This window comes from Lissotriton helveticus, chromosome 11 (genome assembly GCF_964261635.1).
Source record: "Lissotriton helveticus chromosome 11, aLisHel1.1, whole genome shotgun sequence".
Classification (NCBI taxonomy): Eukaryota; Metazoa; Chordata; class Amphibia; order Caudata; family Salamandridae; genus Lissotriton; species Lissotriton helveticus.
The window spans coordinates 850,917,417-850,944,238 of NC_136072.1; the positions used below are offsets into that span (position 1 = coordinate 850,917,417).

At 41.1% G+C, this 26,822-nt stretch overlaps 1 protein-coding gene across 2 annotated transcripts in view; it reads right to left on the bottom strand.

Annotated features, from left to right (window-relative positions):
- Positions 1–26,822, bottom strand: part of SUSD2 (sushi domain containing 2) — a 900,046-nt gene that overhangs the window by 456,544 nt on the left and 416,680 nt on the right. For both annotated transcript variants that reach the window (XM_078667086.1, XM_078667085.1), the window contains exons 18-20: positions 25,747–25,948; positions 16,140–16,225; positions 6,540–6,808 (exon numbers count right to left, since the gene is read on the bottom strand). In XM_078667086.1, coding sequence (XP_078523212.1) covers positions 6,540–6,808; positions 16,140–16,225; positions 25,747–25,948 — 557 coding nt within the window. The remainder of the gene's footprint in view (positions 1–6,539; positions 6,809–16,139; positions 16,226–25,746; positions 25,949–26,822) is intronic.

The following is a 26,822-nucleotide window of genomic DNA, read 5'->3' on the forward strand; positions in this document are numbered from 1 at the left end:
CAATTTTCATTACCTTCCTCGTCTCGCAAACAATATCTATCTCTTCTTCCCTCCCTTACCCAATATCTCTCCTCTCTCCCCGCCACCAACACTATTCCTAAACTCCATTTTTCCATTTCAAATGCTCTCGACCAATCCCCTTCTGCATCTTTTCTTTATAAATCCCTTCACACACCTATAGATCGCACTAAATCCAAGGTTGAGTTGGCGTGGGAGGATGATTTGTCTCAAACATGGCCCTCTAGTCTCTGGGATAAAGTTTGGTCTAAAATTCTAAGTACATCTAGAGCTGCCAATACTACCCAAACCTTATTTTTTATCTATAATCGTACATTATACACTCCCGCAATTTTGTCATCCTTTTCTCCAGACACTTCTCCCACTTGTTGGTCCTGTCCCTGCCCTTTGGCTGATTTGAAACACATGCTCTTTGAATGCCCTCCCATTCTCCATTTCTGGCATCTAGTTTGGTCTCAAATACAAAAACTTTTTCAACTCACTATCCCCTATTCTGTCCTTCAGATTTTCCTAGGCTCCCTTTCCCCTGACCTTTCTGGATCCCACCATAAACACAAATTACTTGATCTCCTGATAGCCATCGCTTTCCATCATATTACAACACATTGGAAACAAGCTAAGGATGTTTCTTTTTCTGCATGGTGGAACGCAGTTTGTTTCAATCACCGCCTAGACACTAATTTTGTCTCCCCTATTTCTTTAGCAATTAAACGTGACCTTTTATGGCTTCCCCTCACCGAATATTTATCTAGAATTACCAGGCCCTCCCCCCTTTCTCCACCGCGTTCTGTTGAAGTTCAAAAACCACCGTGAATTGTTTTATCTCAATATTTGTAAATTTATTAATGCATCTTAATTTCTTTTTCTTTGTTATCACTTCTATGATGTATGCCTCTCATGTTTTTTCCCCACCCTCAATATTTCTGCAATTTTGAATTCCATTGGTTTTGTTTCACATCCTTTTTTGATCAAATATTTTTCTGATGTAAGAGAGTTTTATTGCTTTTTATAACTTCTGATTGTCTCTTCATGCCCTGTTATTTCCTCTTTATACCTTAATAAACTTCAAACTTAAAAAAAAAAAAAAAAAAAAGGAAGAATAGAGAGGCAGGAGGCAGGGGTTTAAGAGGGATGAAAATACTGGGGGGGGGGCTCTCAAAGGGGCGCTGGTGATGTAATTAAGGGAGTGGCTTAAAAACACATTTACTAAAATTCTATGCTTGGCATAATGTGTCTCCCGACTGGTATTTTGCGGCTTCTGTCATTGCATCCAGATAATACAACAAGTAGCATTACACTTTCAACAAGCCAGGACTTTTGGCTTTGTCAATGGCTGTTATTTGACTAAGATACATAAGCAGCAACTATGGCTTCGTTATATAAAATATTGAAAATGCTTCAGTTCTGAAATTATGACAGTAAAAGAACTATAAAGAGTCTCTTTGAAGTTACATCAAAGGCAGTGAAGGGTGGTTTCCAGTCTGCTGTGAGGTAAAAAATGGAGAGGCTGAGAGGGACCTTTCTCAGCACCTGGTTTGTAGAACTGCTGGTGCTCAGCACCAGTAGGACCCGGCCCGCTTAATGCCCTATGCAGGAGTGAAAGTGAGAGAGTGGGTGAAAGCCAAACTGTGAGAGAGAGGAAGAGAAAAAGAAAAGGAGAGAAAAAGAACGAGAGAGAGAGAGCGAGAGACATGTTAGGTTCACCACTTAATGGTGGCCCCAATGACAGCAAATGGCTGAAAAACATACGTAAGCAGTGGGAGTGCTCAAAGAAGCAAACATTCTGTTTTGCCTGGAATGCTCAAACCAGGGGCTTCACTCTGCGCCCAGCGGTCCCCTGTGGTGCAAAGAGCCCATCCTTCAGGGGACTACCATTCAGTTTAAGGCCTGTGACTATCTATGAGATGTGAGGTTCTCAGGGACCTCTCGTCCGATTCTGAAGAGGGGTGCATCATTTTTATTTTACACCACAGTCCGAAACTGCCGGCAAGAGAAAGAGCGAGCGCAAGAGAAAGGATAGACAGAGAGAAAAATTGAGAACATGAAAGAGTTACATTTTGGATTGCCAATGACTGCAAATGGCCGAAAATTATTAATTTTCTTGCAATGAAATGGCTCCAAGAGGCAAACATGCTGTTTTGCCTGGGTAGCATGAAACGCCCTGCACAAGAACAATAGATAGATTGAGAGAGAGAGAGAGAGAGAGAGAGAGAGAGAGAGAGAGAGAGAGAGAGAGAAAGAGAGAGAAAGAGACTGGCGGAAGAAATGGCCTCTATGAAAAGACAAACAAAAAAAAAATGAAAAGACATACAATATGGGCAGGATCTGTAAGAGGAAATAAACAGCAGCCAGAAGGACAGGAAAAACATGCTCTGCATATATTGAAAGGTATTAATTGCATTTAGGATGTTTTTACGGTGGCTCTTTGAATCAGTGGGAAAATAAATACCTAAGCTACTCCTTTCCATTTATGTTAGTATGGTTGTTCTGTATAAATCGTCTGTCTTTGTTTCCTGGCTTTGAAGTCCATTAAACACTGTGTTCAGTTCCGCTCTTGATCAAAGAGATCGTTTCATTAAAACGGACTTTTTGTGTTTACCTGAGTCTGATTTTTAAAGGTGTTTTTAGAGCTGAGTTATTTTTATCAATCTTGTGCTCTGTGTTTGCTTTCCGAGCTAGTCAATTTGTACCCTATGAATCCCAAATGTTTACAGCAGCAATCAAGCACCTGCCAATGACAACGGAAAGATTATTTTTTGTAATGGAAACAAATATAGTGTTTAACAGGCACACGTGCATATCTCCTGCTTTAAAGTCCACCGGGAAATCACTCTGCAAGCAGCTGCTTTTGGTCACTTTTTTAGCACTGCCTTTCAGGTCACACAATCTTCGTTGCTCTCTGCAGCGGCAAAGGCATGATTTTAGAGAGGATTTATTGTTAAAAGATTGGTTGTGAGAGCTGGAGAGGGCCAAGAAGGGGGTTGGAGAGTTGTCCCTTTCCCCCTGACAATGTTTTTCTGACAGAACATGATGCATTTTTATTCAACATGTTTAAAGAAATTCATTGCACATCCTGTTTATTGACCCTAAAGAGTATTTTCACTAAATGTAGTACTTACACACTACATAAATGAAAGGGTTCTGCAGCCACAAAGACTAAAGCTTCTAAAAACCCAAAGTAGCAACGCATCAAAGATTTAACTTCAGTCGTAAATGCCATTTTTACCCACAATGCATGCTTTTTTGACTCTTTACACATCAATAGGAAAAGTGCGTGATCTGGGCGACCCCTATTCCTTGTGGTATTCCATGAAATGTATAAGTGGTTTGGAACCTAAACTGCAGTTGCAAACCATCGATTGAAATGCAACACCTGAAAAGGGGTGGTATGCTTTTGAAAAGTGAAAGCTGTCCACCAGAAACAGGTCTCTTACTGTGAATTAAGGCTGTTGGCACAGAGGGAGAACACAGGTGCACGCTTTTCCAGTGCACTATGCATAATGTCAATTGTATTTTTTTACTGCAGCCCTTGACCCTTCTAGGGACGTGGGGCTGCAATAAAAAAGTTAGCATTCTGCGAGAGCAAATGCCTGGTCTGGGGTGTAATGCCCAATGCGGGGCTCCATCCCTTCATTCGTAACTCTATTAGTAAGATTTCCAAACAGAAGTCTGCTCATTACATTACTAAGCCACAGGTCTACCTACTTTTATCTGAAAATAAACTCGAATTTGTCATCCCTAAGTAGAAACCTAAAACATGAGACGGCAGGAACTGTTCGTCCATGCCTTTTGCCTTGAGGGCTGAAGCGACTCTCCTGAATATCAGGAAACATTCAGGCCTTAGCTGTTCCTTCAATATGCGGGCTAATTAGGACTGAATGGCAGAATCTACTGTCGGACGCCCAGTGCTTTAAATGAGCGGAACGGTCCGGTACGGAGTAGCGGCACTTTTTTTTTATTTTGAGAGGGAGAGTGCCAGCACTTCTCAAGAGAAATGCTATACTTTTAATTGGAGAGTACCAGCACATCTCAGAAACAAGCAGGTACTCTGGTACAGAGTACCGGCACTTCTATTTTTCCATTTCAAGCACTGCACACACCTAGAGACTAGTTTAGTCTGAGTGGTGGTGCACATTATAAACAGCTAAAATAAAATTTAAATACAGATACATATACATCTCCCGTCTTGCCAAACTTGCATATTCCAATAAACAAACAAAACTAATATATGGTAAAAACACACCAAGGATAACCGTAATAACCTGCCCTTTTACTTTCCATGTGGCTTTCTAGGACTGTTGCGAATAGACTGTGAAACTGCAATGCACCTAAATGGGCACTGGGGCAAACTGATAAAAGGTTGAACCAGAAGACATCATCAAAATTAGGGATCCATGACTGGCCTAGACATAGCCAAAGAGAGAGGGGTGAAGACATTCTTGGCCCACGTAGTACAATACCTTAAAATAAACCAGTCACTTACTGTTGTAGGCTTCCCTACTCTCCACAGGATTATGGCTCCTAGTAACAGAGCAGAGAAACCCATCTCATACATATAGGACAAAAATAAATGACAAGGTATATGGACTGAGTAAAGCAGCATGGGCATGAGACATAATAAAACTGAGAATCGGCTCAAAAAAGTGTGCAAAAGATAAACACAATCGCAGCAAAAAATTAAGCCATGAAAAATAGAGCAAAAAACCTCAAAATGTGAATTAGATAAACGTAATGAATCTGGGCTGGTGGTGGAAGATGACAGATACAATTCCATGGTTTTCGTTACTAAAATGATACATTTGGCATAGGACTGCAAACTGAAATATAACCCAATGTATGATGACATGTGCTTTAAAGTTAAGCCAATAAAAAAGTGTTTATGGGAAAGAGTTACCACTTCCTTTGAGTAGGTGGCAGTTTTTCAATGGTTTGTGACTGCAATTGCAGTTACAAACCATTTATATATCTGGTTTCCTTTTGCAAATAGGAGGAGTCATCCTTTTCATGCCCCTTCCTAATTGCAGTTCTGAATGAATCTCAACACCTATTTTGTGAAAAGGTTTTTAAAATTCTGAAAGGATTTTGGTACATAAAAAAAAACACCCTCTTAGTTTGCAATTTGCACAGTTTGTAAGTTGCAGCTTATAAACATATTTCACTTAAAAAACAATATTTTTAAGAAATGATTTGCTATGCATTGAGTAATCCGTGCAGCCTGAGTGATACATTATTACATAGGTAAAGGGTGTACCATCTTGTATGCCCATCAATGATGTTTAATATATACTTTTCAATGGGGTGGACAGACAGAATCTACTTTAAAAATAGAGACAAGGAAATATCTGGTGGATCCGTAGAGATAATGAGAATAAACTAAATAAGCACTGACTTCCTTTCATACGCTTAGACTGGAATGGAATTTTCTTCCATTTTATCCTAATATATATAATGTGAAGGTAGATGAAAAGTAATCAGCATTACAGGTAGAGACTTGGGACTAATTTGTGGAGACTCCCACAACTTATTATTAGCTAAAATGGACTGCCCCTTAAGAGGTACTTGATAGGGATATTAAAACCACAGTATGGTGATGATGATGATCTTGCTTTCTAAAACGCGTAGAAGTATCTCTGTGAGGCCTGGCATATATCAACATTGCTTGATTTTAGAGTTTCTTAGCTAAAATCGAAAAATCATTTCGTTATCCTAAAGAGGTATTACTCTCAAAATGTATTGGAATGAAATAGGAAAACTGGTATATAATGAATGCAACATGATTTTGTATCAATGAAAGTAAATACAAAAAACATATCCATAACTATAATTCAAGAATACGTTTTAAATATATACTCTTCATAAACTACTCTTTAGATAGTGATGAGAAGTGTCCAGTTGCGCTACACTTTGACTTACACCACTTTCCTATCTTCCTATTAACCCATTTGTCATGGACTTCCAGCATGGAGCACCAATTGGATCATCATTTATTCACCAACCGAGAAGTGCATTTCCCTGTGGTACCTGCCACAATAGGACCTCTGGAAACAGAATCAACATGCTGAAATGGGCGAGTTCAGACAGCAGGAATATCTATTTTACAACACAAACAATTCTAAGGATCATGCAGGTGATTTTAATGTTGGATTAATGACCACATAAGGATGCAAAGAAGTAATATGCTAGTTCCATAAGTAATCAAGCAACAATTTGGAATACCTTCTGCCTTCAGAAGGAAATAATTGGCACTGAAACACATTAGATCCCTTGGTGAATTTTCCTAAATGCTGCGAGGAGAAACGTTTTTCCCAAGCTGCTCCTCACTATGACATTTTTTTCCAATCTTTAGAACTTACCAAGTTTCACCCAGTGCAACATATAGTTTTGAATGGCATAAGACACCAAAACAAGGACAGCTGCCTGCTAACGTTGAGACAGCCTTTGTCTGGAGACTGCTTGTTACCCTTCTTTTGTGCTTACCTGGTGGTTTATCAAGCACCCTCAACAGATAATTTTTTTCTTACCAGCTCTGGGTGGTGTGTAAGTGCGGCAGTCACTGGATGGTCTCAGCTCAAGGTAGTACTGACAGTTGTCTGACCACAGGCAACAATAGTAGAAGGTGATGACATCGTAGATCCAATGTGAGAAGACTGGAACTCTCGGGGGCTTCTTGTATGGTGGGGAGCCCCAATCATGGCCACGGTCAGGGGTGCTGCCTCCAGTAGAGTCTTTTGTCAGGACTTGGAACCCTGAGGAGTCGTAACAGCACTGCTGTCCAGAAGCGTAGTCAGGGCTGCAGATAAAAGCCCACAGATAAGTTCAAACATAAGTATATATTTCTGAAATCCCTAAAATCAGGTGACAGCAATAACAGCTAAAGAAAATTATTTCATTCTACACATTGGAATAAAGGCAGAAATAAAATCTAGATTTTGATTTTGGACATCACATAGACCGTTTCCAAATACAGAGAAAAAGCACATACTATAAAGGGACTAATTTCATGTGTTGCATGAGCCCAGTGCCAAACCCAATGATGAAAGTGATTTAAAAAGTGTCTACAGATACCTATTGCCAAATTCAACCAGACAACCCTTTCCCATGCCAATGGCCGTCACAGAATGGAGTGAAACATTATCATCTTGTCACAATATTGTATCCAGAATATTGTTGTCTTCTACTATATCATGAAGGTAGGTATATATGGGTAAGTACAGATTTACTATTATTAATTTCACATCTGCGTACTTTGAAGATGTGGAGTTAAGAATAGTAAATCTATACGTGAATATTTAGCTTCCACAATATTGTGATAGTTGACACTATTTGAGGAGGACAATATTAACAACTCAATATTGTAGTAGAACACCCTACCTGCTTTTATGACCAGGCATGTATGACTGCTCATCTTTGTCTATGCTTTGCCTTCACTGTTCTTCCTCTGAGTCTCTATCTCAAGTCTGAGTGAGGGGACTGTTTAACCCTGATAGCTTCGTTCTCCTGTGCCCCAGATGACGCTATCATGAATATACTGTCTGCTGTGTGATAGATAAAAGACTTTGTAATGTTGGTTTGGAATCTCCCACGCTTAGATTGGCTTGTGGCTCAATGTCTGCTAATGGAGAGGTACCAAGGTGTGGAAGTCTGTCTGTGATGATACCTTTGAGTAAACCGTGAAGGTATGCGAGTACTAGCAACATCTAATCATAGGTCAAGGATTACATTGTTCACCATGTAATCTTACACTGTTTTGTAATTGAAAAAGCGTTGGAAAGGTGCCAAACACATGAAATGAGTAGAGAAAACAGTACATCAAAAGTTTGATTTGTACTTGAGTCTACTATAGGCTAAGATCCGATCAGTAAGAGAAATACATCAGAAACCACGATCATTGGTTCAAAGATGAAGCTTGTGACTGATGCTCGATGAAGACCTGTTTGAAGGGATTATTCCCGAGTTATTGGAGATACTGTAAATTGTTTCATATAACCGGCAGATGTTCTGGATGCATGTGATGGCCACTTAAAACTAGGGTGCTTGAAATATTTAACTTACACAATACCTGAGTCTCTGCAACCCTAAGTCATATCTAGAAGTAGATAGGCATTCCAATTACTGCATCTGAATATCTTGCATTCAAGCCTTTTGAACATCCATCCTACGTACAATAGGCAAATTAAAAATAAGTGTTCTTGAAAAATGGGCAATGGCTCACCAGTTCGAGGGTCTAAAGTCCTGTGATATTGTTTCCTGCAATGCTATTGTTGGTCAGTGAGTATGTGATGTTACTTCGACAGTCCCTATAGTTTTAAACTATCATTTGTCACCAATAGGTCATGTGATTATAAAAATCGATAACAATGGGTCAGTTATGCGAAAAGTATAGAAAGCAGGTAAATACCAGGGGCCATATTACATATGTGGCACATTTTCCTGTGAATGCGCTGCCCCAGGGCAGCTGTGAACTTGCGCTGCCCCTGGGCAGCACCCTCAGGTGAAAAATGGAGTGGCTGCTTTAAAGCCGCTCCGTGATTCACTGTGCAAGTGGCAACCTGCCTGCACATTAGGGTGGGTGCAGTGAGTGACTGACTGCACCTGCCTGCAAGGGGATGTCTGGGGGGTCCATGGTGATCAAGCAAGGTCTCATATATGCAGAGACTTGCTTGGATTCAGCCCTCTCGAAATAACACATAATTAATTAACCAACATGTTTTGTCCATTATTATTTGCATTACACAACATCATTAGTAAGCTGGGAAAGCTTGCGTATGTGCTTATACTAACAGTAACCCAAGTGTCTTAATATGGCCGCCGAAAACGCGGACACTTTACTGCACATGATTCTGCCACATCTACATGGTGTGATGTCTTTCGCTTATGGTGGGAATTACTCGCTTCTGCGCACTAGTGTCAAAAATTGCCGCTTTAAACCTCACATGCTAATGCTTATGCTGCCGCTTGTACTAAGCTTGTTTGTTTTGCTTAACTATTAATTTCAAAAGATAAAAGAAAGTAATGGGGTTAGAGTAGAGATAAGTGGTATACAGTGCATTCATTTATTTTTGTATTCTAATATGTTTCTTTTTGACTTTGCTACTAGCTTGTACTTGGTCCTGAATACTGAGACCAACTCCATTTTGGACAAAGCTACCCATGTGCACTCTAACTCCGAAATTGCTGAAGCATTGGCAATGAACAAGAGCCAACACTCTTCTTACCCACAATGGTTCTGGGAACCTGCTCATCTTACCTCTTGAGAGGAAGCTACAATATACAATGTATTCAAATGCGTACCAATATTGCTGGGTGGAATAAAAATGTATGGGAAAATAAATAATGGGTGGTAACCAGAATCAATTGAAACCAATATTGAAAATTACCTCATTTTATTATGGTGTGGTGACCTCCCCTCATCTTTCCAACCAATCACTGAAGGGGAACACATGGATTTGCAACATTTAGGAGTGGTACATTGCCCCCAAAATGGTATAACTAAGGTAGGTTTAGATAGAGAAATTGTCCGACTTGTCCAAGTAGCTGACCTGTCACTGACCCAACAACTGCTATAGGAGATCGAGAGCAGAGGTGCTGATGGGGCACTCTGTCAGAAGAATTGAGGTGTTGGTGGAAATTATCGATTACCCAGTCGGGGTACTAATTGGCTTTCCGAGAGAGAGGGGTGTGACGCTGGCGTTGCACTTAGCTGAGGTCACCTGTCCTAATCTGCACCTGTCTTGTCCCGTGGGCACCTGATTAGTCGGGAGCCTGGTCCATATTTGCCCCAGACCATGGCCAGGATTGGTCATTGCACCATTCTAGGTAAATATAATCCATGTGGTATGTCCTTGTGCTATTTCCCTTTCTCACCCTTCCCAGGTACCAATGTCTAAAGGTGTTACTGTGATTTCTTACAAACTTTATGTCCTACTGGTTATATTCTTGCTTGTAAAATTTATGGTCACAAGATTGTGGCCTTTTTCATTTTTCATTTTGACTCATCTTTCATAAATAAAGGTTTTAAAACTTACCCTGAGTCTGTGGTTATTATAAGAGAAACGTAAATGTATTTAAATAGTGCCTGTTTATTCTAACTCCCTTTTCAATCCCTAGGACTTTTAGTAAAGGTGACAAGGAATGGTAAGTCATGGTTTACAGGTCTAAGTCCTAAAGGACCTCTTGTCACTGATAGGGTGATTAATTTAGTAATTAGTTAGGCAGGACTGCTAGTTCAAAGTGTGAATGTTTTATGGGCCCAGGTGAGTATGGTAAAATTGAGCTAGGAGGTCCCTGCGCGCTCTATCAGTATACTTTTCTGGTAGCAGTATGATGGTTAGGGATTAGTTAAAAATAGGTAGTTAGTTGCGTATTGATTATTGATTTGTATGCACTAACCAATATCTGCTCGTTGTTAAATGTTGTCTGGAATATCCCGGGATAAAGAAAACGGGTGGCAAATAGAAGCCATACTGCCGTGAGGTTACTTGCCTTGAGGAATAGGTGCGTAAAAGTTAGGTAAAACTTGAAGCACTAGTTAGGGTTATTTTCCTAGTATAAATGTGAGAGTGATTGGTAGCAAAGAAGTTTGCTGGTGAAACTTTGGTCTTATATCACCTAGTAAGGGTAATTCTGAAGGAGTAGCAGGTTCTTTTTGCTTAAGTGAAGAGTAAACGGAAGGTTGTTTTACTCATAGTGTATGATGAGTAGACGGAAACAGGTTTACTCGTTGTGAAAGAAATTGTCTTTTCATGGAATTTAGTTAATCAGGCACAGTAGCGAATGTTTTCATGTTGTCAATTAATGAAATGTATAATTGAATTCTGAAATAAATTGATTTGTTGTATTACCTTGCAAAAGATTGAGTCATTTGCGGGTGCGGCACTGATGTCATAGAGAGCTGCACTGGGATTGGTAGAAACAGTGGATGTATAGCCATGAGAAAATTGTAAAGGAGGGGTGAGTGCATAGAGTGAGATTCACGTCACAGAAAAGCCGCGCAATCATTGTTTAACGCTGCTTTTAAGTCTAAACCTCATTGATCACTAAAATTAAGAGACGCGCTGGTATTGAAGAAATATTTCTGAAAAGTAAACAAACAGAATTAACTGAATTTATTGACATTTTGTACAAACTTAAATAGTGGTATATGTGGCATTTAGATCCAGCATTTGTAGGAAACTGTCCTGATAGAAAATATTTAGAATTTGCAAGAGAACCACAAATTAGAGGAAGACCTTATATCATGTACGGAGAAAAGAGAAAAATGTCGCTTTTCAAAAGAATAAAGAATTATTTCAAAAAGGACAAAGTTATTAAAACTAGAGAGGGGATAATTATTCCACCACCTAAAATGCCTGCATCATACATGATGGTAGAAAGGGGCTACCACACACTGTGTGTGGGTGGAGAACTGGATAGAGTACACTAAGGAAGATGGTGTTTTGGCATTACCAGAACATGGTAACTTTAATGGTAGAATTTTGTATAATTTAAGAAATTGTATGAATAAATTAGATCCCAGAACAAGATTAACCCAATATGAAGCTCTAGAAGAGTGGGAGACAGAGGCGTTTGAGCGAGACAGGTCCAGAAGTGACAGAAATTGGAGTAAGTGTTATCCCAGATATCCGAAAGACACAAGAGATAAGCAAATGAAAAAGTGGAGACAGTCCATGCTAGTGGAGGGATTATATCCTGTTTTTACCACAGAAGAATGATCAGGAAGTAAAAGTTCAGGGAAAACGAGAAATTTAATGACGAGTGGTGATTCGGATGATGATTATTTAGATGATTTATTAATGAAAAATCCGCCACCTTACCAGGAAGAAACTCAGAGTTACTCCTAGTGCTCCGTTTTTACAACCACCTTTAGTTCCGCAAGTTACACATGAAACCTCATTAGAAAAGGTACTTCAAGAAAGAGACAAGGACGTTTTAAATAAACAGTATAGTGAATTATTTCAGAACATTTCCCAATTAAATACAAGTCCTGAAGCCCTGACAATTCCTGTAACAATAGGTCCCGTAGTTCCTTTGTATGGAGATAAGCAAACTAATGCTAAAGCTCCCGGCTGACTACACCCATAGTTCAGCCAAGAAAAGAAACCCTAATAGTTGATGATCAAGCAAGTGAATGCGAGTTGGTAATTTCTTTAATGGATTTACCTATACGAGAACCAGTAAGTGACTTGATCAGGAAAATTACACCCCCATGTTCAAAAGAGGTACAGATTTAGACATCCTCAGGAATGAGGCATGCAACTGTAGTAAGTCCAGAAGAATTAGATAGATGGACTTGAAACATAGAGAAGCCTAAATCACAGTTAAATGTATTGGACATATTCAAATTGAGGGTGGAATTAGAAGAAATGGTAGCAGGAAATGTGGGACTGGACAGACTAAACTCATTTGATGAAGATGAATTATTGTTTATATGCAGAAGTATCACTCGGAATACAAAAATATATCGTGAAAAATTAATGAATTTGGCTTTGGAAATAGGAATCGACATTTGAAAATCAAAGGTAGTGCAGAAACCATATAGCGCTGATTTTTCTGACAAAGTTTTGGAAAACATGAATGTGTCAGGTCGAAAGTTGCATATAAAAGAATTGTTGTCGTTGTTGCAAAAATGGGAAGATCTAGACAAATGGAAAGTTAGATGGACAAAGAAAAAGGAAGATGCACAGGCAAATAAAACATCTTCTGAGTATTTACTAAAAGAAACTGAAAAGGTTGAGAGATTGTGTCCGATGAGAGAAGTGCCAGGAGGAGGTTTTGTACATGTCCCATGGTCCCGACAGAATATTTGATCATTTACTAAGGATTTCCCAAATATTAGAGAAAAACATGTAGAATGGTACCGACAAGTTGAACGATTTGTGAAGGTGTCGAAAGTGCTATTGAAAGATTTAGATGGGTTATTTGACATTGTTTTTCCAGCTGATTTATGGACCGAGTGTAAAATTACAGTAGATTGGCCAAATGATGAATACCCTAAAGACCCAAAAACAGGAGCACCATCAGACGATGTGATGAAGAAAATACAATCAAGTAATAACTTACTTAAAGGGAAAGATTCCTCCAAAAGAAACTGATTGTACTAAAATAGACCACCCAAAATAAAGATGAATCTGTACTTGCATATTATGAAGGCATCTTGCAGGTATTTAAACAGTACAATGGTTTAGAAAACATTGATAATAAAGACATGACACATTTTATTTATTGTTTTGTGCCTGGATTAAACCTGAAATCTCCCAAATGATTAAAGAGCATAAACTGTGTTGGCAAGCAAAGCCTGTCGACGAAATTCTCAAGTATGCAACAGACTGTGAGGATGAAATTGATAATAAACGAAAAAATTAGAAGAAAAGGTAATGTGGGCTCAAGTTAAAATGGCAGAACAACAGGAACTTCAATTAAGTCAGCAAGCAAATAATCAGAAAAGAGGGGAAGGCCAAGGTGAAGAAAGTGGGGGCAAACACAGAGGGAAAATGGCAAGGCCCCTATCGACACAGGGACGTCACAAAAAGTGATGTCTCCGTGGCGATAGGGGCTTGTATGTACATATGCCCCAGAGATTTTCAAAATGCATCTACTTTATTGATTTATACTCAACCACCGTGTCAGTTAAGCTTCATGATTAATAAGCCTTCTTAAGAAGCCTTAGCAAATGTTAAGGTCCTAAATCACAAAGCACTCTTTACACAAAGATATGTTCTTCACAGTAAAGATAAACAAAAATTCTCTCCTGTCAAGAATTCACAGTTATTCATGGTGGTCATCAATGCATTTACTACTGTCACGAGTGCAGAGAAATACAAATTAGGAAATCCCACTCTAAGGGTAGGAAGAGGGCATTCTAAGGCGTGGTTTGTCTTGAAAGTCTGGGAATGCCCACAATATGTGCCTGTGGGGGCGTTCTCAGACTTTGATCAACCATCTTCGTAATTTGAAACCTCTAGAGATTTGCTTCAATCAATGGCTTGAGTAAGTACTAGAAGTGTGGATAAGACTATCCACAGACTTGCTGCAGGGTGGGAGTAGAGAGGAAAGTGTTATGCACGAAGAAAAATGTTTCACCTCAAAGTACAAAATGTGTGTTGGCGAGGATTGTTCCTTTCGATTTCTGCAGAATTGTGCGTATGTAGAAGTCTCTCTATGGTGAATAGGAGCCATGGAAGCATGTCACAGTATATACTGATAATATTGGCGAATAAGGAAAAAACCTGAAAGTATGTTTAGGCAGACCCTCAGCTAGTACTTTTATGTTTTACTTCCTTATTAGGTTCTAAAAATGCTTTTTCCAATCTGCCCATGTCTAAGCTGAAAGCAAAAATACTTTTTGTGGGTTGCCTATGTCAACAATATGTTTGTGTGTGCTCCATTTCTGTTCCCCCAAAATTAATTGCGCACATACAATTTTGCTAAGTGCAAAATTTGCCCTTGGGGAAAGTGCTAGTGCATAGTCATACAGACCGGATTCACACAGATACAAAAGACTGCACTTTTCTGCTATTTTCAATCTGTGTGAGTCCTGACCTGGAGCCTGACTTCCACAGGGGAAGGCTAGATGCATACAGATTCCTGGCGCCATTGTAGATTCCATGAGCACAGATGCTAATGTGACACAAGGGAGATGGCGTTGCAGATTTAGAGACTTCTTAGACACCTCAATGTATCCAGCCAGCTTGCCAGGACAGGAGATGCCATAGTCTCTGCTCCACCAGCAAAGGATCACCAGCCCAATTAGTAGACCCAGCTTTCCTGGCACTGATCTCACTGTTTTCAGAGCTGCTGCTGTTACAATAGTTGCCCAGAAGGCAGGTGATTTTGCCCATCGGTGCCATCTTTTTTTGGCCCCGCTCAGAAAACTATCTGTATTTAAAAATAAACCAAAAATATTTTGAAAAACAAAAAAATCAGACACCCGACATGTAGGAAATTTGCTCCATGCGTGTCAGGCTCATGGTTTGGTTTACTTGTCAGCGACCACATGAAGGCCCTGGCAGGGACATCTAATGAAGTTTGACCCACCCTCTGGTTGAGAGCTGCAGGATAATGAGATCACACAGATAAGTATTTGTCCTTAATAGCTTTGCCTGCCTTCAGTTCATAGCCCATGTAGGGGAGGACGTTGAGCAATGGCTATCTCATCCTACCTGCATTCAGCTGCCTTGCACAAGGTAAAGCCTCGCAATTAGGAGCACACAATTTACAGTTCCAGAATGACGAGTACACAGGGCAGTGCATTTACCCACATCTGCAGTTCACTTGTCTAAGTGGATGACTACAATGATGATAGTGGCCCAATGAGAGACCATCACACTGCGCCTCTCCAGTGCCTAGAGCGCACAAACTGCCAGTTTAGAACTACATTTAATGAGTAAAAATCAATTGAATAGAATCACTCAATGTACCACTGAAGATTTGCACAACATGGGCCAGCAGGTGTCTCACCTCGGATAGTAATACCCAGACCTGTGATCCATAGCTCATTTGGTCATACGATCACGATGTACTTCATTGATAAGACTCAACAAGCCTGACACATGTCATGGGTAGCTTTTGCGCCTTTACAGAGGAGAGCATATTGTGGCCTCTTTTGCGGTTGACAACTAATGATTTGCATATGATTGGTACCTGTGTGTATTGCAACAGTGTGGGGTTTAGCAGTGAGGTGGCACACTGAAGAAAAAGCTAGACTGGAGACTGGTCCAGAGCAATTGTCAGTAGTCGAGACAAACTCAAGAATGTCATCCAACATGTTTTGTTAACCTCACATTCTCTGCCTTTGGACTCCGCATACAATGGACAGCTTCAGAATTGTGTGTGCACAGTGTACAGCCCCCAGGTGGGAAGAACAAATGCCAGTGAGTACTTTATATTACCGATCTTGGATCACCCTCAAAGCTCAATAAGTTGAGCACATGGGCAAAAGGTTTTTGTCAATCTTTGACGTCTGCACAGCATACACAATTATGATGGTGAATACTCAGCGCGACTTCGAAGGAGGATCAAAACACAGAGGAGAGGATATCTCCCTTCACCTGCCTAGGATCATCAACAATCAGCATACTGCCCCAAAGTGGTGAGTACACGGTGTAGCGGCCAAGTTTCCTTACCTGCCTTGGATTGCTCGCACACAGTGTATAGCCCCAGGATGGTAGGTACACACACTTCCCTTGTCCATGTCACAGCCATAATCTACCTACAAAAGAAAATGCAGATGATGTTCTTATGGGTTTGAAATGTCATTTCCCTTCATCTTTTTCCTTACATGTCTCACTCTTACACGTCCCAGAAATTTAAACTAAGTCATAAAAACTTTGAACCACCAATAGTCATTTACAAAAACCATGATCACTTTTCCTAAAAAACATGATATATAAGTCATTAAGCTGCTATTTTTCATTTTTTGTAAATCCAAACAGCTGCCTGCATTCATCATTAAACAATGTGAAAAAGAGTATAAGGACGTCAATACATCAAATTATTTCCAAAATCAAGACACTGACATGAAGATATTGCGGAAATCATAGGCAGAGAGAAGAGGACTACTATATCTAACTTGTCTTTATTCCCCTAATAAAATACGGTGGTGAAAAAATGCTCAAGAAATGTGCAAGTATTAAGAAATTATGTTTTAAACTCAAACCATAGAACATACATTGATGTAAAACAACAAATCTCGCACTCCATATTGGGGGAGGGAATGTGGCCTAATGGCTAGAGCGATCGACCTCGAAGCTCTAGAACCGCATTCAAGCCTTGTCTGGGACGATCAACATCCTGTGATTCTGGGCAAATCACGTAATCTCCCCGTGCCTAACAAAATGACAAAATGAATGTGTGCATCTGTCAAACAACTGGTGCTCATGTAAAGTGCTCTGATACCTTCGGGTCGAATTCGCTCTATATAAAACAAATAAAAAATGTCTATTGAATTGGTAAGAAATCCAACATAGCTCAAATATTTCTTATAAACAATACTTAATGCAAGGTTTATAAAATAAATCAGCATAACTAATGGAATGTCAAAGGGTTCCTTCTAAGTGCCAATTATTCCTGTTAGTCCAGTCACATGGATTATTGGATGAACTGACCGTTATGAGAAATACAAGAAAACCACCGCTTACTTTTGTTTTCTCTGTGAAATGTTGCCTATTAAAACCAGGTGAAATGGCCCAGAGAATACAAACGTTTTTGAGAAGGAACACTCAAAGGAACTAGATTAAAGATCGCTACATGCTATTCCCCATTTTAAGATTTTAACTGCAAGAGGCCATTACTCCCGCATCCCAGATATACCAATTCACAGAGTATCTGTATCAGTTGTGATCAGGGTCTTGCAGGTCCAAAACAAAAGAGACAAATAATAATATGTTTAAAGGCATATGTCCCTTATAAACAGGTTTTATTTTTAACTTCACATAAGTATTTTAGGTAACAGACTCGTTTGAAAAAAAAAATTCCAATTAAAAAAATCACATACGGTGCTCAGAATACATCTCTAAAACAAAAAGCAATGCAGCTCACGCAACCTATTTTACCTGCCATGTTACATGCAATCCAGCCAAATCCCATCTACCTAGGACAATTCATGCCTTAAATATTAAAAAGCAAACACAAGATGATGGATGGAGAGCTGAATCTTTTCTACCACTCACCCCCAGTCAAACGATCTGGGTTAAATCAATCGGTTTTTTTTTGTTCACCATTCCACCCCAGTTTGAACCCAGCCATATACAAATCAGTTTTCTGGGTATCAGCCCATATCAGCCAGGCTAGTTTGAATCTAGTGGCACAGTGAGCACAGGACCCGTGATCATTTAGGGCAAACACAACAAGAGGATAAAGGAGTGCTAAACTTTCCAACGACTCACCTCCAGTCAAGAAATCTAGGTTCAATTCATTGTTTGTTTGCTCACTATACCACCCCAGTTTGGACCCAGCTATATTCAAATCAGTCTTGACCCTGCTCCCCATGGGACCAGTCCAGCCCCTCCCTGGACAGGAAACAAGCGTCCTGGGATAGATTTTGGGGTATCACCTCTCATCATCCAGGCTAGCTTGAATCCAGTGGCACAGGGAGTAATGCACCCATGTCTGGGCATACCTGTGACCACTTACAGCGAACACAGCAAACACAACAAGATGGACGCAGTACTGAAACTTTCCATCCACTCATCTCCAGTCAAGAGATCTTGGTTAAACCTATCATTCTTTTGCTCGCTATGCCACCCCAGTTTGGACCCAGCTATATGCAAATCAGTCTTGACCCTGCTCCCCATGGGACCAGTCAAGCACAAACCGCCAGGCCAAGTCCTCCCTGGACCAGAAACAAGCATCCTCGGACCTGGTTTTAGGGTATTACTACTCATCAGACAGGCTAGCTTGAATCTAGTGGCAGCGCCAGCAATGGACCCACGCCTGGGAATACCCTTGGCCATTTACTGGGGGAATTTGAAGAAGTTCAGTGGGGAAGGAGGTTTTTTATTTACAGTTCTACCTCCTCATTTTCCTTTTTGTCCATGGCAGCATAGTTCCTCAGCAGGTTGTGCACAATCCTGTGGCACGCTTCCCTGCTTACTACCTCTCCGTTGGTCACCAGGTGAGTCCTGGCATACAGGAGAATGTCCTTGACCCAGCAGAGTATTCTCCAACACCGCTGGATAGCTCCAACTGTGTGTGTCTGTGGAAACAGCCTGTATAGCAAGGCCTGATGACTTATGTTCGTGAAGGGGATGTGGGCCTCCATCTCTTGTCTAAAGGTAGCCAGCAGTCTCTGGGCAAAGGGGCAGGCCCAGAAACGATGGTATGCAGTTTCTTCTTTTGAGTATCCCCTTGGGCAGTCTCTGTGTGGGCATAGGCCTCTGCTGCACATGAATGACTGTACTGGCAGTCCGCCATTCACCACCAACCATTCAATGTCTTTGTGTCTATTTGACAAAGTTGAGGAGGATACATTATGCCCCCACACATGCGTTGCCATGCGGGTGGCAGGTTGCCCACCGGCTCTGTGGTGTCTCTTGTCCTGATGAGTCTGAGGATTGTCGTGGGCTAGGTGTGACACAGTTCTGCCCAAATTCCTCCACAAATGTTTTGACCTCCCGGTAGTACCATGGGAGGTCCCAGTAATCCCACCCCTGTCTTCTCCACACCGGAAGGAGGAAAAAGCGGAAGGCCCTGTAAGCTGAGTAGTCCTTGTTTGCTTTTGACAGGGTTATTCGGACACAGCTACACACAAAGAAGGCCCTCAAGCCCTGAGGATTGTCAAGATGTCAGGGACTGCTTCCCTCCCTTTCAGTGCTCCTTGTGCATAACTGACCTTTTAACCTTGTCCATCTTTGAATGCCAGAGAAAATGGAAGATCATGAAGTTTATAGCCTGTGCTACAAACAGCACTTAAAGTATAGGATTACTAACCATGTAGCAACACTAACTGTAGTTATATATTTAAATGCCGATGTGAGTACAGAGGTAAAATGGAATGATAATTCAAAACAGTTAAATGAACCAAAAAACAATATTTCAACAGTGCTGCTCATTTTGTAAAATGCATAATGTAAGTTAGTCTATACATTAAATTCTGGTGATCATCACACAATTACCAGGATGAGGCAACAAATAAACTCTTTTACACAGATAAAAATACTAGATGAAAAAACTGAACAGTAATAAGCCAAAAGAACTTAATGATCGATATCAAATATCTTGTTGCTCGTAAATAATATTTGGACTTCAATGAATCGAGTACAAATACTTCAAGGCAGAAATTCATCATATCAACATGAAGGATCATGACATAAAATTCTTAGTAAATGGTACATGACTGAAAATTAATTGAATAATATTGAACTGCATTATAGTAATAGGAATTGATGTAAGGGCACTTTTTTGCATCATATGGAACACTTTGGTACAAAGATAAACTGCATAATCATGCACAACGTAACGATGGCTAACGTACAGTTGCAGACGTTTCTAATATAGATATTTGGTAGCTTTATTTTAGATAGATTTGTATCGAACAGTGGTTCTTAACCCTGTGGTCCTGAGAACCCTAGGGGTCCACAAAGGCTACATAGGGGGTCCACGACTGCTTAGAAAATTAAAACGATAAATGTATAATTGAACATTTTAACACTTTCTGTAAATGTGAAGGAAGTTGAAATTGGATGCTTAGAATTAAATTAGTATTCTCAGAATGATTTGTGGGAGCAGTGCAAGTGCATCAAACAGAATATATTATGGATAATGAGTGGCCTCAGTTGAATTTTGAAAAGCTCCAAACGTTCTATTAATATTAAAAGTTAGATTTTTGTTTATATTTTTTTGTTAATTAAATACAATATTTCATAATTAGTGCATTTATTTAATGAATGTTTCTGTATTTTTGTGTATTTTTTTGCGGTTCAAATAATTGAAAAAGTTTAGGCCAAGGTCCAGGGCTTCCAGTAATGACTCAGTTAGGGTCCCCGGACACCAATACTGATTCATTGGGGGTCCCCAGGTTTCAGTAATGATTAAGTGGGGGTCCACAGAAGTCAAAAGGTTAAGAACCACTGATGAATAACATTAAACTCCTCTGAGGAAGGACCTACATCTGACATACATTGTGGACGATACGCAAAAAAATAAAGTTGATTTCTGAGTAATTTAAGGAATGAATTCAGACTGTAATTAAAATCAAATGCAAGCCTGGAGAAATATAATAACGAATTGTAAGATGGAAGGACATTTGTATGAGAAAATTATGGAATTCATTTGACTATTTTAGGAGCAGAGTGTTCATGAGGCACTTTGTATCACTTTTTCACGTCCGTGAGTATGGGACAACTCATACAGCAGGTGTAGGAGGCATGATAACTAAACAACTATCAGAACACTACTATAACACAAAACAAAGAAGCTAAAATATTGTACAATAGACTCTGAGGGTGTTAGAAATGGAGGTTTCCAGTTGGCAATGGTTTGCAGCTTTGTCCAATTAGAGACCTTGGCTTCTAGTCAGGGTAAGGGAGTTACGCCCTTAGACAACACCTGCTCACCCCCTTGGAACCTTGGCTTGAGCAGGCAGGCTTATCTCAGAGGCAGAGTGTAAAGCATTTGTGCATCCTTTCAGTAACACAGTGAAAACACTACAAATGGACACCACACCAGTTTAGAACGATATAAAACCTTTATCTAAACCAAACAAGACCAAAACGACAAAAATCCACCATACATACATCAAGATATCACCAAAATAGGTTGTTCACAAAAAAGCTCTTAGCAACAAATAGCTCCACCTGGGGCTATTACAAAGTTGTGACAGATAAAAATCCCAAAGTACGGCGCCGCCCGTGAGGGGCGTTGCGTCCGGCCTGGAGTCACATGGAGCCCAAAGAACTGTAGATTGGCAAACGATGAAAACAAAGACGGTGCACAGCGACAGGGAAGTGATGCTTCTTTGGCGCCGGGCAGCGTTGGTTTCTTACGACCACAGGGGAGGTGAGGCGTCGGTCCGTTACAGCGATGCAGGGGAGGTGAGGCATTGGTTCTTTACTGTTGCTGGGAAGGTGACGTTGTAGTGGCATCAAGGGGTCGGTTCCTTATGCAGATGCAAGGTTGATGGTATCAGGAGGTCACCCACGTCGGGTATCGACTCAGCGATGATGAAGCACCGGCGGTAGTGAGGTCGGGGTTGCGATGTGAATCAGAGCGGTGAGTCGTGAGCATCACAAGTGGTGCCCTCGGCTCCGGTGCGAGCGGAGTCCTCAGTGACAGCATCAGAGTCGATACGGTGCAGTATCGGGCTGCGGTGTGCTGCTGGGGCGGTGCGTCATGCACTTCAAGAGCGGTGCTTCGTGGCAGGTTACGGTGCCGCTCGCAGGCGTCTCTGCTGTTATTTCCCTCTGTGCCAGCTGAAACAGCAGTTCGAGGTGCAGGAGGACACATGAAGTGAAGTCTTTGTGTCCCTGAGACTTCAGAACAGGGGGTAAGCACTACACCATGCCCTTAGAGACCTTCTTCAAGCAGGATACACAACACACAGCAAAGTCTTGGTCCTCTCCATGGCAGAAACAGCCACTGCAGGTCAACGCCAGACAGCACACAGCAAACGGTAAGTACTTCTTCTTCAGCTTTCCTAGCTTTTCTCCTTGGCAGAGGTTCCGCTTGAGTCCAAAAATAATCTAAAGTTCTGGGGGTTTAAGGTCCACTACGTATACCTCATTTTGTCTTTGTTCTCTTTGTGGCAAGAGTTTCTTTCCCAGTACAAGCCAGTTCTATCCTCACTGGCGCTGCTTCCTGGCAGGAGGTGGGGACAGCATTATCCAAGGCAGGCCAGGCCTATTCAGGTGCAGGGAAATCTCCTCCCACTACTCAAAATGCTGCCCAGGTCCATTCAGCCCAGCCCTGACTCATCCAGGAACGGCAGGGCACACCTTAACCCCCCAAGTGGCTGTCTGAAAAGAATACACATCTCCAGCCCCTGTCACTCCAATACCAGACAGTAGTCAACCCACAAACCATAAGAAATAATGGGGGAAAACGTGTGTTCACTTGCTGTATGGTGGAAGTTGTGAGGATTGCTCCATTTTGCAACTAGAAGGGTGATTATGACTTGAATGGCCACAATGACTTTGATGGGGTGGAAAGGGAAGATCACAAACATGACATTGTTACGCATATGAAAAGCTGGGAAACGTAACCAAGAGCTAGATGGAATCAGGAATTAGGAATTTAGAATTTATAGTTATTTAAAAACTAAAGGACCCTCTGATCAAATCTTTGTGATGTTCAGAATTGCACAAATTCCTTAAAGTAGGGCAATCTTTTGAAGGGTGCCGTGCTACGATCCCCATTATTCCAGACTCTACCCACTTTCAGGTGAGGTCAGTGATGCAAACATTTGTGTCTATTCCCGAATCTAGGCTATACAATATCCTCACATTTAATATAGTCAAGTTTAAGCCTCAGTGGGAAATACGCCAGGGCACAGCACAAGAAACCAATTGGGGAAAAATAAAGGTGGCTCCGGAGAGATGGCACACTGGGAAATCACGAGTTCAGTGCATCTGCAATTTCTTCACATGAATGAATGAAAGAAAAATTGTTCATTTAAGTGCCCACAGTTACTCAAAAGGAATGTCCAGACATTAAAAGACCAGCTTCAGAAATACAGAACAGACAAGTAGTGATAAAAGATTATAATGAAAAAAGTCAAGTTTTTATCAGAATGAAAAAAAGAAAATTCAGAAGGGGCTTCACGACTATGCAGAGTCTTGAGGCATACACAGCAAAAAGAGAGGCTCCCAGCCATGTTTTATGAAAACGTGGGAGGAAAAGAGGCTTCCTGGTGATCCATAAATTCAAACTGGAAGGTAAGGAGTAAAAAGAGCCTGTAGATATTTAGGGCCAGTGCCGGCTAGAGCCCTGTGTGTCAGTGAAAGAGTTTTTAATTACAATCTTTTAAAGATAGGAAGCCAATGCAAATGTTTCATTGAAGCAGATATAAACGTGTGACAAGGAATAATAAGGACCAATCTCCCAGCTGTATTTCGAACAGTTAGGAGACGTTTCAACAAGTACTTTGAGGCATCAAGTTATAAAGAATTTCCATGGTCTAGTCCTGAAGGTATGGACCATTTTAAGTGTCTCAGTTGAAATAAAGTCATAGATGTTTCTCAGAGCTTAAAGGAAGGAGAAAAACATTGACAAGACTGTGTTGATATGGGTGGAGAAGGATAGGTGGGAGACAATTGTTAAGGTCAGTATTGGTGGGACCTGAGGGAAGCCCAGCTCTTCTGGCCAGCACTAGACTGATCAAAAAACAAGATCTCGGTTTTATTGCTGTAAAAATTCAGACAGATAGAAGACGGACGTCAAATTGTCTTGGTTTTGAGGGATAGATTCAGATCGCGTACCAATCAGTTGGTTGCCATCGGTGTTTGACTCTATTTGCATTCCAAAAGATTGAAGTAGTTTGGAGAGGGATGCCATGTATATATTAAAACGCGCTGGGCTTACAGCAGCATCCTGCAGAACAATAAAATGAAGCTCAAGATTTTTTGACTGAATGGCATAGACAGAACCTTTCTGAGAAAGACAAGAAAGAATTGATCCAGTTTTTGCATCTCAAGCAACTGGTATGACAATAGTTTAGAATTTGGCAGACGGACAGCTAACCATACGGGTGGCAGCAGTTTCTGTTTTTCCAGCCCTGCGGCATCCAGTCTGATAAATATATCGTTCCCCAACATTCTGGTAAGGAGTTGTCACCATAAATAATTCTTCAGATACAACAACTTAATTGTTCATAATATTGCCATGGTGCCTCGCACTGCATATTAATTCATCTTAGAGAGGAAAACCACCAAATTAAGAGAATGTTTCTGTGACAAAATAAGATTGCACTGATGGGGGGTATGATTTATTTTTTCTGTTCATGATCTTTAAGTCCCCCTTCTCCTAACCCCTACCTTTCCTATCATTTGTAGTCATGCTTCCCCAGCCTTCAAATCATGCTTGCTTCCTCCCTCCCTCCTACTCTTGGGACACCAAGTACTGCTGGCACTCAGTGTCCCTCCTTTCCTCTTACGCCTCCTTCACCCTCTGCCTGAAACCTACCGGTGCCACTATTCGCTTACCAAGTTTTGTAGAATTGTTAATGTTAATTTTAATAGACTTGTAAAATACGACAGCTGCCCCAGCAAAGAGGCGTCCCGGCGTTGACAGCAGTGAGGTGGACAAGATCAGGGAGGGGCCCCGGGGAAGGCCTAGAGAAAGTTTTTTATGGCTTTCCTGAATTCTAAGTAATTGTTAAGCCCACAAATGTAGGCAGGCAGCATGTTCCAAAGGATGGCTTCTCTGTTCCGGAAAGAGCGACATCCGGTGCAAACCCTACTAACCAGGGGTACCACCACCAGGTGTTGTCCCGTGGAACGGAGCTGGCGGGGGGAACATAAGGTAAAAGCAGGTTGGCCAAAATACCAGGAGAAGCAGATTTCAGGGCTTAAAAGGCTATACAGATAGCCTTGAACGCAATCCGCCTAGCCACTGGCAGCCAGTAGAGATGGTGAATGGCGTTTGTTATAGAGCAAGCTCTGCGCAAACCGAGGAGAGATGTTACGGCCCCATCCTGTAACCTCTGTAGCCTATGTATTTCTGACTGGTTAGCTTCCAGATACAGTGAACTGGCGTAATAAAGTCTAGACATAAGCAAGGCCTGAAGGATGATCTGCCTGGTAGGGGCATCAAAGAAGCCCAGGATGGGTTTGAGCCCTCGCAACAGTCCAAAACTGGTTCCAGCCACCTTTTTAGTTTGGGTCTTGAAGTTGGTGCAACAGTGGCTTGGTGGCCATCTTGGAATGTTATTTTGATAATTCAGAGATGGTGTCATGTTGAAACTAAGGACAACATGACTGTCATATTAAAACAGTATTATATGTATATATATAGTCCTAGAAGGCTATCACATTGAGTCTACATGCAGCTTGACACCCTTCTTAAAAGTACACAAAATAACAATCCTAGACAGCCACCCGCCACTATTGGTTTCATCATTGCTTTCGCCACAATTCTACAAGTACAGTCAAAGGCAATAATGGCAGCAAACAAGCAAAATCAAAACAATACTGGTTGCCTTTATTATTGCTTACTTAAATCTGTATAAAATGCAATGAGAGCACCCCAGCGGTATTCAGCCCAATCCCAGTACCTTTATAGACTATATCACTAACTTACATGGAATCTTCCAGTGTCAGCCCGGGACTGAGCCAGCGTACATGGGCAGTCGATAATATTTTCCAGGAAATTTGGCAGCTTGCTGTCTGCATGGTACCATTCTAAACATTTGTTCTTCGCCCAAGATGCAGAATCCTTCCGAAAGTCATTCCCAAGATGCCAGGCTAGTGCATGGTCTGTACTCCATATAGCAAGGACATTCCTACAGAGGAAAGAAGTAACAGGTGAGAACATAAGGTATAACTGAAAAAGTGAAAAAAAGCTCATCACAGAGACTGTTCAAGCACTAGGTGGCAGTGCATGGCATCTGAGATTGTACATGCGTATAATGAGAATGTGCATGGGCTATGAAACAGGCCCTGGTCCTCAAAAGATCTTCATAGCATATGACTATCATACATTGACAACTGATAATGTTCTAGGGTCTGATGAGAATGTTGGTATGCGGCCTATGTGCATCATTCCTGCTGACGGGCATTTCGCCACCTGCACTACATTGCGTAAATAAATAATACTGCAGATGCAGGTGGCAAAATGCCTGTCGGCAGGGTCTGAAGAAAGAACATGGGTACAGGCGGGCACCCTCCATAAATGCAAAAAATAAAAGGGGGCAATATCCTTGGGGAAAACATCAATAACTAGAACTCATCCTCGAGTGCCCCGTGTTGAAGTATGTTCATGGGCGACAATGCTGAACCTGGGCATCAGAAACTATCACTTGGGGGCTCCCCATAGTACTCCTGAAGTCATGGAAGGGCAAAACCTTCCTCAACAATGTGAGTGAAGAAGAGCTGTAATAATCAGGAACATGTGCAACAAGAACTTACATGCAGCCTTATTCATCAACGGGCCGTTTTGCGAGCCCCTAATAGCGAATCTTAGCAAATCACTATTAAGGACTCGCAAAACGGTATTCATGTAGGAATTGCTAAATAAATTGTGATTCGTACACATTCCTTATTTGCGAGTAGCAAATTGCTAATCGCAAATAAGGAATAACTCCCCATTCATTCCTATGGGTCAAAAGGCCCATAGGAATGAATGGGGAGTATTCCTTATTTATCCAAAAGGCCCAT